General features: G+C 46.4%; 1 protein-coding gene across 1 annotated transcript in view; it reads right to left on the reverse strand.

Moving 5' to 3' along the window:
* The window catches only part of LOC135396438 (protein MON2 homolog), a 118,707-nt gene extending 101,335 nt beyond the window's left edge, over nucleotides 1-17,372 (reverse strand). The window contains exons 1-6 of the mRNA XM_064627402.1: nucleotides 17,062-17,372; nucleotides 12,623-12,754; nucleotides 8,189-8,252; nucleotides 8,010-8,137; nucleotides 7,667-7,798; nucleotides 7,440-7,581 (exon numbers count right to left, since the gene is read on the reverse strand). Coding sequence (XP_064483472.1) covers nucleotides 7,440-7,581; nucleotides 7,667-7,798; nucleotides 8,010-8,137; nucleotides 8,189-8,252; nucleotides 12,623-12,730 — 574 coding nt within the window. The 5' untranslated portion in view covers nucleotides 12,731-12,754; nucleotides 17,062-17,372. The remainder of the gene's footprint in view (nucleotides 1-7,439; nucleotides 7,582-7,666; nucleotides 7,799-8,009; nucleotides 8,138-8,188; nucleotides 8,253-12,622; nucleotides 12,755-17,061) is intronic.
* Between the last annotated feature and the right edge of the window lie 432 nt (nucleotides 17,373-17,804).

Here is a 17,804-nt window from a genome sequence, read left to right on the forward strand (position 1 = left end):
TCAGCCAAAACTGCATTGTGAGGAAGAGGAAGAAGTCGCAGGGGGACAAATCCGGCCAGTAGGGCAGGTGAGGAATGGTGACTATACCGCTGTGACCCAAAACTGCTGAGTTTCTAATGCTCTGTGAGCTTGTCGAATTGCCCCTGCGCCACAGCTCAGGCCTCTTGCTCTGAATGTTCTCCCTCAAATGACTGAGAACGTCACAGTAAAACTGTGCGCTAAGGGTGTGGACCTCAGGGGCAAATTCACGGTGCACAATTCGTGAACACCTCAAAAGATCAGCATGCACTTGGTCGCACTCCTGACTTGCCTAACCTCCTGCAGTCTTCGGAATGCTGGGCTCTTCCACTGCGAAGACTGTTGTTTGGTCTCCTGATCATAATCGTATACCCACGTTCTCGTCTCATGACCCCTACATGAATGTTGGGTCGTTCAAATCCTGCACACGAAGGTCCCGACAGAGCTCAACACGATACTCCTCCTGTTCTGTGGGCAGGATCCTTGGCACAAATTTGGCCGTAATGCCGTGCATGCCTAAAACAGATGTGATGGTTCCCCTGCACTGTGCCATATGACACATCGACGATGTGAGCAATGTCCTGAACGCGATGTCTATGGTCCCCATGCACAAGTTCCCTTATTACATCGACATTTCGGGGGGCTGTGCTTGTAGATAGCCTCCCTGGCCTCTCCTCATCTTCCAACGATGTTCCACCTTGTAGCATGAGTGCCACTCAGAACACCTTGCACAACTGACTGCCTCATTTCCGTAAGCCTGCTGTATCATCTCAAATGTCCCTGCTGCAGATTTGTAGAGTTTGACGCAAAATTTGATGTTTGCCCTCTGCTACAGTTTGGAGCCCATACTGAAATCGCAACAGCCCGTGTGCACATGGTCACAAAAACGTGTGTAGCACAGCAACCAATATGCAAAATATGGGCGCCATCATACACATCGTGGGGGGCCCTTGAACTGAACTTAACATGCGTTAGCAGACAACGGATCCAGAACAGGAGTGACCATGGTGCCTCAGCGACACCGCAATGGACTTGAACCGCCAGATTCCAGGCACTCACGTTCATATGACAAGTGTCATGTGACCCACCGCAGGTGCCAGGCTAGCATTTTTCATGAGCTAGGCCATATTGCTATATTTTGACCATGTGAATTCGCCATAAGGTTACATTATGTGACGCACCAGCGGTGAAACACTTCCTCATCCTTTGTAGCGTGTGCTACATCTGCGTAAATAAACGGTGCATTTCATTACCGTACGAATCGTGTCGTATGGGTATTGTTGTGACTTGAGATATCGCCATATTGAGCTTCCCGGGGTACGCGAGCGGACATCTTCCCGAGGACCACTGGAATCTTTCCACTCCCTAATGAAAAGGGAAAACGAGGACGGCTTCCCGGAATCCTTCAAGGCTGCAAACTCATTCCCACTACGCGCTGGCTATTTAAGCTGCCACCTGCAACCTACGGGTTGTCTCTGTCTGTACAATCATGTAAATATATACGTCGTCTCTGTCTGTACAATCATGTAAATATATACGTCGTCTCTCTCGTCAACCGGCCTCTGCCTCATTTTGTCCACCATGTGGGGATCTGGCCACCTACCCTCCTCAGCGGCTCGCAACAACTGGATGGCAGCGACGGGATAGTCTACGGCGCTCTACTGGTGATCAACAGCGGAACGGAGTCCACGGTTATGGTGTTCAACCGGTGAGTGATCTGATTATGTTTGCCCTTGGCCAGGATTAGAATTTTGGGTCAATTAATTCTATTCCAGGAGTCCCTCTGTTTATATTAGCTGAGTTGTGTAATATATCGGAGGTGTGTGCGGGCAACATTACCGTTGGTATCATGGATTTAACACAATTCCTTAGGACCGATTTGCTTCGTGTGTGTCGGGAATTTGGGTTAAACGTTAGCAGTGCGACAAAGAAGGCGCAAGTCACTGAAGCGATTACAGAGGCCGACTTAGGCGATGACGATGTAATGGAGACCCTCCAACATATAAAGGAAGAGAAGGAACGCGAAAATAAGGAGAAAGAGTTGGAGAAGCTGAGACTAGAGGCTGAACTTAGTCGTCAGCGAGCTAGTCAATCTCAAAGTGTGCAACCCACCGTCAGGACAGAAAACCTAGATATGTCTAGGCTTCTTCAGCCGTTCAAAATAGGGCAAGACATTGGTCTATTTTTGGTAAATTTTGAACGTGCGTGCAAAAGGGAAAGCTATGCGAAGGAATCGTGGCCGGCTAGGCTTCTGACAGTTATTCCTTGTGAAGCAGCCGATAGTATAGCACGTTTGTCCGCGGAAGAAGCTAAATGCTACGACAAGGTCAAACAAAGTCTACTAAAGCGGTTTCGGTTGTCGGCAGAGGCATTCCGCCTAAGGTTCCGTGACAGGGAAAACAGAAATGTGAACAGTTACGCTGAAAGAGCGTTTGACATCAAAGCTAATCTCCGGGAATGGATGAAGAGTGCGGAAGCATTTGGGGACCCAGAGAAGATATTGGAAGCTATTGCCATCGAGCAGTTTTTCAATGAGCTACCAAATCAGGTGCGCACGTGGGTCAGAGAAAAATCCGGGATCGTGACGATTGAAGCAGCCGCAGATTTAGCTGACGAGTACATCGCTTTGAGGGGGATGGACCTAAAGGACGGAAAGGCGTCTGGGAGACACAAAAAGCAGTTTCCCGAGAACGGTCGAAAACGGGAACAGCGAAACAATGCCGCGGAGACGTCTAGCCGAGAACACCCCGTAAGCGAGGAGAACAGGCGTAGAGAAAGTCGCGATGAAAGACAGAGGGTAAACGCGTTCGAGACGAAACGGCCTATTATCTGTCATAGATGCAAAGAAGAAGGCCACATCGCGGCAGGGTGCAGAAAACCACGGGTTATTCTAGCTTATGAGAGCGAGAGCAGTGAAGCAGAAGAGGACGACCTAATGAAGCCCTATCTGTATCAATTTGAAGTAAACGGTCGCCCCTGTACAGTTTTAAGGGACAGTGGTGCTAGTCTGGATTTGGTGCATCCGTCATTCATCTTGCCCGAGCACTATGTATCGAAGTGTGTCTGGATCCGTCAGGTCATAGAGGAGCAGACCATATGTCTGCCGGTAGCTCAGGTGTCCATTAAGGGACCTTTCGGAGAATTCAAAACAGAGGCGGCAGTTACTGACAAACTGCCTGGGAAGTACTTGTACTTGTTGTCCAACCGCACCGCTCATTTAATGCGCAAGGCAGGCGTTAAGATAGAGGAGGAGAAAGTACTCGCTCTAACGAGAGCGAAAGCACGCGAAATCAGGGCTAAAGAGGAATTGGTGAAAGATGTGAAAGTTGCTGAAATACAACAAGTAAATCAGACAGGTAGTTCTCTTAGAGATGATGACGAGGAAACGAGTGAACCCAGGGACAGCGACCCTGCAGAGTCAGACCAGGTCGGGGAATATCTTGCACCGGCGAACGGAGCGCTGAGAAATCTAGTTCGGGTCAGTAAAGAGCAGCTCGTCAGGCTACAGAGGGAAGACGCGACACTCAGTAAACTCCGGAATGCACAAGAAGAGGGAATTTCTAAGAGAAACGTGAGCATTGTTGTCGAAGATGGGATACTGTATCGACATTACACAGATCGAAGGGGTAAAGTAGTTGATCAGTTGATGGTACCACAGGGGTTGCGCGGAGACGTTTTAAAATTATGTCACAGCAATTCATGGGCGGGACACTTGGGTGTGCGCAAGACTAAGCAACGTCTTTTGCAAGAGTGGTAATGGCCAGGGTGTTTTAAGGATGTGGAACAGTATGTGCGAGCTTGTGACACATGTCAGAAAGTGGGCAAACCAAACGAACGTTGCAAGGCTCCGCTAACACTGGTACCTATCATCTCAGAACCATTCCAGCGGCTAGTAATTGACGTTGTCGGCCCACTTCCTGTTTCCAAGTCAGGCTACAAGTACATTTTAACCATGATATGTCCAGCCACAAAGTTCCCTGAGGCAGTGCCCCTAAAGGAACAGTGCTCTTCCGAGATCGTTGACGGTCTGCTATCAGTGTTCGCGCGCATCGGATTCCCGAAGGAAATTCAATGTGATAATGGATCGGTATTCACGAGCGCACTGACAACCACATTCTTGGAGAAGTGCGGGATCAAAGTGATCCATAGTTCATTGTACCAACCCCAAAGTAATAGTGTCGAAAAGTGGCACTCCGTGCTAAAGCGAGTCCTCCGAGCGCTGACCCATGAGTACAAAACGGATTGGGAATCAGGTTTGCCAGGCGCGATGTTCGCGTTACGTTACGTGCCACACGAGACAACGGGTTTTAGCCCAGCAGAATTGGTATATGGGCGTGTGATACGCTCTCCAATGAGGCTAATCAGAGAAAATTGGGAGGGCAAGGAAAGCAACAATACTGTTGTTGAGTACGTTTTGGAACTGCTGCAAGGACTGCAGGATACTAGAGAGATTGCTGAAGCAAACATGCGTGAGTCGCAGGAACGCGCCAAGACGTACTATGATCGCAATGCACGACCGAGACTATATAAAGAGGGCGATAAGGTACTAGTTCTACGACCAACGCGGGCAAATAAGCTCTAGGTGCACTGGGACGGGCCTTTCACGGTCCTACGGAAACTATCAGACACGACCTACATGGTCGAATTTAGGGGTAGAAAGAAAGAGGTGAGAACGTACCATACGAACCTCATGAAGCCGTACGTCGACTCGACTCATGTCGTAAGTGTGGCCCTAAACGTGCCAGAGGAACAGCCGGCCGAGATTCTTGAATGGGGTGAGATTCGCTCAGTAGCACCCGGAATAGATGAAACTTTGAAGTCAGTAGTGAAAGGAGGAAATCTCTCCGAGCCCCAATTAAACGACTTGCGGGAGCTTATAGGCGAGTTCGAGCAGTTGTTCTCCGACAAACCAGGAAAAACAGACATGATATGTCACGACATAGAGTTGAATAGCGAAGTCCCCGTAAGCTCCCGACCTTATAGGATATCTCCACGCCAGGAGGAAATCATGAAGAGAGAAATTCAGCGCATTCTAGATCTAAAAGTAATCGAACAAGCTGAAAGCGACTACGCGTCACCCATGATAATAGTTGAGGCTCCGGGCAAAGAGCCTAGGCCCTGCATTGACTATAGAAAACTGAATTCTGTGACGAAAACGCAGCTGTATCCCATCCCAAATCTAGAGGAACGGGTAGAAATGGTTAGTAAAGCCAAATTCATCTCAACTTTGGATCTTGTCAGGGGATATTGGCAAGTTCCAATGACAGAAAGAGCAAAACGATACGCGGCCTTCACGACGCCGATGGGAACTTTCAGACCGTTAATGCTAAGTTTCGGCCTGAAAAACGCGCCGTTTTGTTTTTCTCGTTTGATGGAACAGGTACTACGTGGGGCGGAGAAGTACGCAGTCCCCTATCTTGATGACGTAGCCATATTCTCCGACTCCTGGTCCCAACACGTGGAACACCTCCGCGACGTCTTCAACAGGTTGAGGCGTGCCGGATTAACGTTAAAAGCGGCGAAGTGCCATCTCGGACAAGCGGAAGTCTTGTACTTAGGTCACAGAGTTGGACAAGGTCACCGGAAGCCAGACGAGTTAAAAGTGTCAGCCATTGCACACTTCCCGAAACCTCAAAACAAGACCGAAATGCGCGCCTTTTTAGGTCTTACAGGCTATTATAGGAGCTACATTCGGTAATACTCAGATATGGCTAGTCCGCTAACGGACGCACTGAGAAAGTCAGCTCCAACGCAGATACATTGGGACGCGGCCAAAGAAAATGCATTTCGTAGTCTAAAGGAGGCGCTATCCCAACCACCTGTTCTCCGATCCCCAGACTACACTAAGCCGTTCATTGTCCAGTGTGACGCGAGTAACAGAGGAATGGGGGTCGTGCTATGTCAGGAGGACGAAAACAAAGAAGAGCACCCCATCCTGTATGCGAGCAGAAAACTTTCACTTAGAGAAGAAGCATACAGCGCTTCGGAGAAAGAGTGCGCATGCTTGGTGTGGGCGGTTCAAAAACTCGAGTGTTATCTTTACGGTACACAATTCATTCTGGTAACTGACCATTGCCCTCTCACATGGTTGAACCAAATGTCGGGCAAAAACGGTCGCCTCCTTAGATGGAGTCTAGCACTTCAACAACACGACTTCGTTGTGCGGTACAAAAGGGGTAAGAAGCACACCAACGCGGACTGTCTCAGTCGTTGTTAACTAATGTTTAGTAATAATAGCGTGAAGACTGAGCTGTACATAGCTATTTTTGATTCTTGTAAAACATATGAGTTTGTGTCTTTCTTGTTGTACTGCTCGGGGAAAAAACAAAGTGATAGTGAAATTGTTTATTTTGATAAAGCCGAGGGAAATGTGTTCTCCTACTGGAAGGGATGTTGTCCGATGAAAAAATTTTGGGGAACCTAAATTGGTTAGAAGCTTATTTAGCTTACAGAAAAACCTGGCTAAGTGGTGACATGGTTAGAGCGCTCTAAGGTTGTGTATCTGGACTGTGGATTTTTGTTCTGTTGTTTCGCCGGTCGCAGCATTCTTCCAGAAAACTCTCAGCCCGGTAGCCAGGTGCCTTTTGAAGCTTGAGCCATTCACATGGGAGGAAACAAGAGGTTGCTTTCATCTTCGAGGGTCCTACACGAGATAGCCAGACCCGGCCAGCCACTGGAAGTCTTGGATCTACGCTCGGCTACTGAAGAAGAGTTCCGGTCTCCTCACCTCAGTCATCATGTCTTCTCCCTGACATTTCACTTATTGAGGAGACTGCGTCAACGCTTTGATCAGGGGACTTTGCAGTGTGTCTACTGGCCGACTGAAAAGTACCACCTCGTCCGTCTACCAGTGTTGGACTGCTTGTGCGTCCGAGGTCATCCCGGGGCGGCGACGAGCTGTTGTGACTTGAGATATCGCCATATTGAGCTTCCCTAGGTACGCGAGCGGACATCTTCCCGAGGACCACTGGAATCTTTCCACTCCCTAATGAAAAGGGAAAACGAGGACGGCTTCCCGGAATCCTTCAAGGCTGCAACCTCATTCCCACTACGCGCTGGCTATTTAAGCCGCCACCTGCAACCTACGGGTTGTCTCTGTCTGTACAATCATGTAAATATATACGTCGTCTCTGTCTGTACAAACATGTAAATATATACGTCGTCTCTCTCGTCAACCGGCCTCTGCCTCGTTTTGTCCACCGTGTCGGGATCTGGCCACCTACCCTCCTCAGCGGCTCGCAACAGTATACCAGACTGATATGTATCTGCCACGGGATCAACACACAAATCTCAAAATAGTGGGGGTTGCAGGGCAGCGGTACTGACCCATACTGACATTTCAACTTGTATAGGTAAACTAGTACCAACTAAATGTTCCCCGGGACACGAAGGTATCACAAGGTAAGAAAGGACATGCTCACTGTTACTCTCGTTCTGTGCTGCAACATCCTCAGCCTGTACTCTCTCGAAAACCGAAGAGACTAGCTGCCTGACAGTGGCCGAGGCTGTGTTGTTCGTGGTGCTGTTCTTGGTGAAGTGCAGCCGGAAGCAGAGAACAATTGCCTGCACAATGACAACGAATGCACAGCAAGTGATGTTGTGGATTACACAGTTGTGGAACATGTACATACAGAGGACAAGTGCTCACCCTGGCCAGTGCATCTCCCTGCACAACTGTATTCGTTGTCAGCAGTAGCGTTACTGTCTGTAGGAGCTTAAGCTCTTCAATACCACTTTCCATGAGGTTCCACAGGCATGTTATGATGTTTGTTGCTGCAATCTGCCATGCAACAGAAATCAAACATTACCCTGCTGCCCTACACAGGATTTGCGCCAGAGGTTGAAAACTCGAGATGCTCAAACTCCACTTGGGTACACTAAATACTTTTCCTACAGAAATGGAATTTTCGTGCAACCAATGAGGTAGGCAGGCATCGCCAGTACTCAAGCTTTTGGACTGCTTTGCTGACAGGAAAAAGTTTATAACTCACTTGAGACACAGCCTCAAAGGTGACGAGTCGCTGAATCGCTGCCAAACAGATCTGCACAATTTTGGGGTTTCTGGTATCGCAACCCAAGAAGAAGGGCTCCAGGATCTCAGGGCTTTCAGACAGCAGTGCTGCATGGACAGACAAGAGTTAGGGCAATACAACATTCCCCAGAGTCTCACCAAGTCTGGTGTCTTCATGTTTCCCAGCTGCTGTTCGCACTTTGATGATGCCAGACTCTGCAGCCTGCAGACGATACGCTGGTTTGAATACACTTCTCTCTAATGCTCCGCGGTAGAACCACTGTCTACACTCTTGCGAATTTCGGAGAGAGTTAAAAATTGCGAGACAAATCGTGACAGATTCTTGCCACTGAATGCAAAACACTGACATATATTTATATAGATAATGTATCATACACGCAGGCAATCTGGTGGACGAACACTGTGATGGCAAATGCTTGAGGTTGTGCGAATAAGAGGAAGGATGACACAGACATGGCTCAAATCAGCAACTAAATTTGCTAAAAACCAGACACATAAAATATATACAGGGTGTTTCACCTAACACGATAAAACATCATATTGAAAAATTCAGTGGCGATTAAGCGGTAAATGCGAGAGAAATGCGTTAGCATTAAGCGCCTTTTTCATCCATACTTGACTTCCGGGTATCCACTTCCGGTCCAACTCGGCTTCTGGTTCAACACTTTCGATTACAATATGCAAGTCCATTTAATTAACCATTAATTAGCCTCAATTACCCTGTAATTACCCTTTACTTACCGAAGGTAACTGCAGCATGCCTGAGGTAATCTTGAATTTCATTTAATTACCTTTAATTATGTTTACTTGCCTTAATTACTCTCAATTCCCCTTTAATTAAAGTTAATTACCTTTTATCGCATTTAATTTCCTATGGTAATCTTTACTATCATTTCACCTTTCTCTTAATTACATACATTTTACATTCATTACCTTCAAACTCAACTTTCTTGCTTTAATTACTTTTAATTACTCTTACCTCTTACTGTAAATTACCTTTGACTACTTCAATTTCAAATCATTTAACTCCGTTTAGATATACCCTCTTATATCCCCTTTGCATGTCCACTTACACCTCTGCCTAGGTGAGGCTTCACCATCTGACACACAGACACACACACACATACATACAGCTTTCCATTTTGACAGTCCTAATGCTAACGCATTAAAATCTACTTACCTGAACATTGTGGGGCCAACTGTCAACGCTATTTATCTAGGGGAAGATTTTGTCATCACTTCCGAGCACTTCTATCGAATTTAATTTGCGAGAAACTGAATGTTTCCGATTGATCTCTGAAATTTGCCAAGTCAACCTCATGTTTTTCTTTACAGAAACAGAAACTGCTCATCAGGTTTACCCCATTGCATTTCAAAATACATCCCTGCTACTTTGGTGATAGCTGAAAAAAAAAAAAAAAAAAAGAATGCGAAAACCATAGTTCCGAGGCACACGAATTGTCGGCCGTGTTCAAGTTAATGCAACACGTGGCGCAAGAAAAACGGTCACTCACCCCTATCTGTTTCCGTCTCGCTCTTACTTCAGATAACTTTGTGTTGCAACCATGCTGTCGTTATCAGAAGCAGCTCCGAAAAGGAAATGATAAGGGGCAGGTACATGGCCTCCTAGCTTCACTTCTGAGCGCAGCCGGCAGCCTCAGCAGCTTTGCTTTGCTGGCGCCTGAGAACAACAGTCTTGCTTTTTTTTTTTTGCTATTACTATTGTAGTAATGAATGTATTTCGTAATCAAATGGGGTAAATCCGGAACGCACTTCCTGACTGTGTACAATAAAAAACGTAAGGCTCCCTTTGCAAATTTCTGTGCTCAATAGGAAAAATTCAATATCCTGCAGATTAAATTTATTAAAAGTGCTCAGAAGTCATGCCAAAACCTCCCCCCCCCTGCCCCCCTGGAGCTAAATAGTTCAGATAGTTCCCCATAATGTTCAGAGAAGTAGATGTTTTAGTTCTATCTTTTATAATGTTAGGTGAAACACCCTGTATACAGAAGCCAACAGGAACAACAAGAAGGAAAAGAAAAGATTGGGTACAGATGAGAGAATTTATAGTACAGAGCGAATACACAGTAAGAGGGTAAACAAGACAGGGGTAGGTAATATGGTATCATTATGTAGTAACCTTATCTGTCTTTTACACAAAATATGTACGTAATCACAAATGAGGGGTGGAACCGGGGACATGCAAGAAAAGAAATTTCTCTGTACACAGCAACTGTTTATTATGAACCGGACGCCAGGAGGGGTAACTGTGTGAGTAAACCCTCGGTCATACCCCCTTTCCCCCCTTTGGAGGTTTTTGTGGATATAAGCATTTGGTTCATAATAAACAATTGCTGTGTCAAAGAAATTTCTTTTCTTCCAGGTCTCCGGTTCCAGCCATCAGTATGCACCGGCTTGTCTGCGCTCTTTCACTCCTGTCAATATAATCACCACCCTACCATTAAGAAGCGTTGTATACAGTCCTCAGTTACTATTTCCCCATGTCTTGATCATTGCTTTAAATTAGGGGTGCGCAAATATTCGAGTTCTCGCATTCTAATCGAATATCGATCACTCGAAGTATTCAATGCACGAATCGAATATCCAATATTCGGTTTTCCGAATATTCGACTATTCCACGAATATGAACGACACCACCCCGAAAGTGGGCTTCACCTGATGCTTCTCTGCATGAGGTGAAGCCTACTTTATGAAACCGCTAGTGCTGCAGGACCAACAAAACACAGGCGGACCGTTGTTGTTCAGCGTGAAATAACGTTAGCCCAAGTTAATTATCTATCACACGAGGAAGGGGTGGCGTCCCTCCTACGTGCACTTTACCGGTGTTGGCGGGGAATTTTGGTTTGATGTCTGGGAGGTTGCCTTTCAGCAATACAAGATGCCCCCGTGAGACATACACACTAAAGCAAAGAACCTAAAGGATGTTCATGGCAAAGCTGAGGCAGGACGCCAATTTGTTTGTTTCACAAGTGACATGCGGATGTTCAGAAACTATTACAGCCTCATCTGTGTAACATGCCACTGCATGGCATCAAATTTTGAAATCAAGATAATTGCCCCAGTAAGTGTAGACTCAGCTCAAAAGCCGGAAACACTATCATGTAAAATGAAAGAGTAGGGGCTTCCCACACAAGATTTAAATGTCTAGCTTGTGACAGTTAATGACAGAAAAATTATGCTAAAGCCACAGGCTACAAATCGCAAACTTTTAGTGCAAAAGGCACGTATTGTAAAATTTGCACGAATATTCGATATTCAGCATTTTTTTCCCCCCAATCGATTCGACTTCAAATATTCAGATTCGCACAACCCTACTTTAAATGTGAGTGGTTCTATTGAAGTTTTCTAACTTATTCTCGAAATTTTTGTTTCCTTTAGCAATTCTTGAGTGGAATAGTGCACTAATTGCAAAGATATGACCCCAAAAGCTTTTGCCAAGCGCTCCTTCTTTTCTACACCATCTAATCTGTTGTTCCGCGTACTTTTGACTTATCCGTAGCCGTGATTATGACATCACTTCATTCACCCATTATCTCGTTACTTTGGTTTGTTCTGCAATACCTTGATTTTGCACTTGTTCATTAACTTATCTCGACACCTGTACACTAGAATGACAGACTATGTTTGCTTATTTTAGTGTTACTTCTTTGCAGTTGTTGTAATCATTGTCATAATGTTGTTCTGTTTTTGCTGTTGTTCATGCCATTGCCTACCTACGTCTCTGTGTTTGTCCTTCTATGGTAGAAGTGTAAGGGTGCAGGCGAGCTGGTACATTGTAAAAACGGCGATAAAACCAGAGACCAGAGAGAGAGTTCCGTGTCTCTGGTTTTATCGTGTTTTTTTTTTTTTTTTGTCCTTCTATGTTTAATTGCCTCATCCACTATAACGTTTCCCCTATGTAATGCCTCTGGGGTAAATAAAAAATGGGTGTCAAAGAGAAGAGCCAGGCCAGGATAGTGCTACACATACAGGATAGTACAGAACATTCTCATAAGCAATCCTCTTCGGTTTGACAACGCTTCACTGGCACCATATCTGCAACTGAATACTACATAGACTTCTAATGTACAAATGTTCCAGAATAATCCCTTTAGATTAGGTTCCCCTACACATTTTTCCAGTCCAACCTTTAAGTTAATGTTCATGATGTTCAGCCTCATGCGCACAACTTCTTCAAGCTCATTTCATGACAAACGACTTTCGGCATAAATTTGAACTGAGATCAGTTCGAATTCTTAGAGCACGGATACAATAGGCTCCACCTTGGCCTACACATCCCATGTAATTTAGACATTATTACATTCCACATTATGCTAAAACATCTCATTTAGAGATAGAGAGCCCTATGTCCTATTGGCCTAAATTCAAGGTCACTATTGGCCTATATCAAAGGGGGCTCCTGAGAATATTCAGAAAATATGCATCATCAAGGATTAGCTGAATGTGTTCTTACTGTAACCGTTGTCACCATACCGGGATTCTACTGTCCATCTATATAGCAAGTTTGCAGTGTCTCATTCACACAGAGAGGGAGATAAAGAGTGTGTTTGCCTCTTTAAGCGGTGGATGCTTCTTTTTTGCCTCATTTGAAAGGAGGCGGAGGTCGTTCTGGAGATTTTCCAGCAAGCGTTTCTCTGCACCCTTCTCACCAGATGCCATGATTGCCTCAGGGACTATGGGATGCTGCATGAAAAAAGAGGTACAAAAGTCGTAAATAAAATTAACGTTCTTCATGCATTCTCCTAGAAGCTGTGCCATGTGCTCTTGTTTTGACGAAAAACATTTTCAGACCAGCTAACATTCTCCTAAGTTTTTCCAGTATGCACAGTTACAGCATACCGCACTCCCCGCATATCTCAACATACGTAACAGTCAAGGGAGCTTTACTTCCACGTTTCTAAGAGCTTGTATCCGTTCAGCACGTACGGGAAGCGTACTGTAATATGCAGTGTTCTGTGGTGCCCGGCTTTCCTCTGTTTTATTTCCGTGTGGCAGGGAAAGTGGGTGCGGCTAGACATAATGAATTACTTAGCGACGTACAGAGTTGGGACTTCTAGAGATCACAGCCACACAAATTATACAAAATTTCAGTGCTCAATTCATTGTGTGCGTAATATATTCATTTTACCATATGGAATACAAAGGGACACACTTGAACATTTATAAAACACGAAAACTATATGACCAACGAGAAATTGCGGTAGACGACGACAAGAATTTGTTATGCACACAACACCAAAATTTGACCTCTATAGAATGATGGGCTCAGGCAATGGTTTTCTCCGGATTTTTAATCTCCGGGGGGTGGGGATGACACTCATATCTGCTCACTTTTTAGGTTTTTGTCTTTCCTTTCTTTTCTTCTCTTTTTTTTTTTCATTTCTGGTTGTTTTCCTTGTTTGGGGGACGGGGAGGGGCTGGGAAAACCTCTGGACTCCGGCACTAAATGTCTCATAGCCTCCAAACTGTTGCATATGCATCGTGGTACAAAACGTTCATCATACACTGTTTTTGATTCATGCATACCAAGAGCAAATCCTTGAGCTTCAGGAACAAAGTAAGGAACAGCACAAATGCTCAACCATTTTTCTCCACAAACTCAAGGTTTTCCTTTTCCTACACACGTTCACCAGTTCGGCACCGTTATTTGTTTTACCCATTCCACTCATTGCTGTCAATTGCTGATGAAGTTTCAAACACAGCATTTGCCAGCATTATAGGCTGCTGAATTGCAAATAGCCGGCATCATAGCTGGGCGAACTCACTCATGAGGGCCCTCATGAGTGCCCCTCACCCTCACCTCACGCCTTTGAGATGAGGGTGAGTGAGGGCAAGCCCGCGATCAGGCCATCCGTGAGTGCACTCATGAGGTCCTTACCGTCATGAGGTCTCCTGTGAGTGCACTCATGAGGTCTTACCCTCACGAAGTCCCCTGTGACTGCACTCATGAGGTTTTGCCCCTCATGAGACCTCCTGTGAGTGCACTCATGAGGTCTGAGGGACGCCAGGTCTGTGTGAGTGAAGTCACTGGTGAGGCCTGAGGGGTGTGAGGTCAGTATGAGTGCATTCAGAAATGAGGTTAAATGACGCTTATGAGACGTGGGCATGGTTCCAGCGATCCAGCTACCAGCAGGGTGCACTTTGAAGGGCTGGTGTGCACGTATTTAGCAATTTCGTCTTCGTCGCGCTGGGAACACAGCCAAGCCTCCTGAACTGACGGATTAGTTGGTGATATGGTTCCAGCGACCCACCTACACGCAGTGTGCACTTTAAAGGGCTGGTGTGTCCATTTTTAGCAATTTCGTCTATGTCGCGCCGGGAACAGAGCAAAGCGTCCTCAGCTGACTGATTGCTTGGTGATATGGTACCATCGACCCACCTAAGACGCAGTGTTCACTTTAAAGGGCTGGTCTGCCCGTTTTTAGCAGTTTCGTATATGTCGCCCTGGGAACAGTGCAGCGTCTTGGCTGACAAAGCGTCTTGGCTGACAAAACAAAGCGTCTTGGCTGACTGATTACTTGGTGACATGGTTCCAGCCACACAACTACCGGCAGGGTGCACTTTAAAGGGCTGGTGTGCCCGTTTTTAGCAATTTCGTCCACGTCGCACTGGGAACACAGACACGTGTCCTGAGTTGACTGATGACTTGGTGATATGGTTCCAGCGACCCAACTCCAGGCATGGTGCACTTTAAAGGGCTCGTGTGCACGTTTTTAGCAATTTCGTCTATGTCACGCTGGGAACACAGCAAAGCATCCTGATCTGACTGATGACTTGGTGATATGGGTCCAGTGACCCAACTACAGGCAGGGTGCACTTTAAAGGGCTGGCGTGCACGTTTTTACCAATTTCGTCTACGTCGCGCTGGGAACACAGCCAAGTGTCCTGATCTGACTGATGACTTGGTGATATGGGTCCAGTGACCCAACTACTACAGGCAGGGTGCACTTTAAAGGGCTGGTGTGCACGTTTTTACCAATTTCGTCTACGTCGGGCTTCCCAGCGCCTGACACAGACTAAATTTGTAAAAACGTGCACACCAGCCCTTTAAAGTGCACCCTGCCTGTAGATGGGTCGCTGGAACCATATCGCCATGTAATCAGTCAGCTCAGGACGCTTTGCTGTGTTCCCAGCGCGACATAGACTAAATTTGTAAAAACGTGCACACCAGCGCGACATAGACTAAATTTGTAAAAACGTGCACACCAGCCCTTTAAAGTTCACCCTGCCTGTAGTTGGGTCGCTGGAACCATATTACCAAGTCATCAGTCAGCTCAGGACGCTTCGCTGTGTTCCCAGCGCGACGTAGACGAAATTGCTGAAAACGGGCACACCAGCCCTTTAAAATGCACCCTGCCAGTAGTTCGGTCACTGGAACCATATCATGAAGTAATCAATCAGCTCAGGACGCTTTGCTGTGTTCCCAGCGCCTGACACAGACTAAATTTGTAAAAACGTGCACACCAGCCCTTTAAAGTGCACGCTGCCTGTAGTTGGGTCGCTGGAACCATATCGTCAAGTAATCAGTCAGCTTGGGACGCTTTGCTGTGTTCCCAGTGCGACATAGACGAAATTGCTAAATACGTGCACACCAGCCCTTTAAAGTGTACACAGCCGGTGGTTGTGTCGCTGGAACCATATCATCAATGCCTTCATAATTTAATTTGCGCACGTCTGGTATGCGTCATTTGACCTCATTTCTGAATGCCCTCATACTGAGCCTACACACCTCAGGCCTCACCAGTGACTTCACTCAGAGACCTTGCGCCCCTCACACCTCATGAGTGCACTCACAGGAGACCTTATGAGGGTAAGACCCTCAGGACTTGCGTTTGTGAGTGCCGTGAGGGTGAGGGGGATTGAGGGCATGTGCCCGTGAGGGTCGTGAGAGTGAGGGCGAGTGAGGGCATGTGCCCATGAGGGTCGTGAGAGTGAGGGCGAGTGAGGGCATGTGCCCATGAGGGCCGTGAGGGTGAGGGCGAGTGAGGGCCTATGCTCGTGAGGGCGAGTGAGGGCATGTGCCCGTGAGGGCCGTGAGTGTGAGGGCGAGTGAGGTTTCACCAAAATGCCCACCTATGGCCGGCATGTAACCTACCCATATTAACTGTAAGTGACAACATCTAAAGAGTAACACATAATTGAGTGTGTTTCTGGTACAGCTAATATACAGCAAGTAAAAGAACGTCACTTTGACATATACAGATTGAAATGCGACAAGTTTGGAGTTTGTAATGACACCAAACATAGCACATGGCAACAAGAGAGGGTTTCATGACAACTACAGAGCTCCACGATACAAAATCTCAGCAGAATGTTCATGTCGACGCTTGTTACTAGCACCAATGCTTGCGACTCTAACTATCATGCCTAGCTGAACCAGACAGCTAGAGTCAGGCAAGAAGCACACTGGCAGACAATACTTGGGAGACAGGACGTGATTCACCAGGAACAGGGGCCCGTCTGCCTAAAGCCCAAGTGTGTTTTACACTGGATCACAGTTTCACAATGAACCTGCGCAACATAGTGCAACAACCAGCTATCTTAAAATCTGTCTGTTCTTCTGTTGATAGTCGAGTTGTTTTGCTTCCGTTTATAACTTGTCTCCTTGAGCTGAAGCATTTTATTGCTATGAAAGAGTATGCAGTCTTTACCGCGGAGATAACAAAGTTACAACAGGTGCAACGATAGTTCCCCTAATAAGATTATAGAGCATTCGTACTAAACCATTTTTATCGGCATGCATTACAAATCGCTTGCGGTGGGGATTTGCCGAGCACTGCTGACTACAGGTAGTAAGCTTACAGTAAGTGTAAAAATATGTAACGTCATTTGCAAGCCTGGTATGCGTGCACACAACCGCATGACAGATCCATCTGCCAGACATCGATTTTGATGCGTTTTGCGGCAACTAGGCGACTTCAAGCATGCACTTTCTTGCTACAAGAACTGTAGCGCCGTAGAAGGCGCATCGTTTGTTATAACGTGGTTACCTGGGATCTCTACGTGCTTCTCGTGCTCGTAATTGAACATCACATGGGGCGTCACCGGATCACTTCGGTTTTCGTAGTCCATGCACGCAATTACCAAATTTTATAGTTTTATGGAGCTTCGTCAAACGAGCCTGCCTAATATGTGGATTTTTCGTAAACTGTTTCCCAGCTTAGAGCACTGGTGCTGTGCTACAGTGGTACGCATACATTATGTACAAATATCGCGTTGGCAAAGTTCGCAAGCGTACGCCGCTACAACACTTGCGGAAGGAAGTCCAGGGCCCAGGCTAGGCTAGGATAGAGGATCGGTTGGTGTGGTGTGGTCATTGTGCACGCCGCGCCGCGCTGCGACCAGAATCCAAAATGCATCTCCGGTTTGCAATCTGCAAAACATTTAAGTTCAAAATGTACGCTTTACTTGAAGCAAAAACGACAAATTTATTCTTTTTTGTTGTGATATTCATTAGTTGCCTGTTCTTTTCACACGGACTGTCTCCACGTTTTTTAAATAAAAAACCTGTTGCTGCAGAAGGGGGATAGTGACGATAGTGAGATACCTGGAGTACAGTTGGTACAGTCTGGTACAGTGCTCTAGACTGTACTCGCACCTGGAGCTACCAGATATACAAAGATATGAAGGCTGCGTCTACTAAAAAAGCGCCGACAGCACCGGTAGGGGGCTGTGCTAGCGACAGCAGGCGCTGGTTTAGTAGACAAGCTCGCTGGTTTTGCTGAAAATGGCG

The sequence above is a fragment of the Ornithodoros turicata genome, chromosome 6, assembly GCF_037126465.1.
Source record: "Ornithodoros turicata isolate Travis chromosome 6, ASM3712646v1, whole genome shotgun sequence".
In the NCBI taxonomy this organism is placed as follows: domain Eukaryota; kingdom Metazoa; phylum Arthropoda; class Arachnida; order Ixodida; family Argasidae; genus Ornithodoros; species Ornithodoros turicata.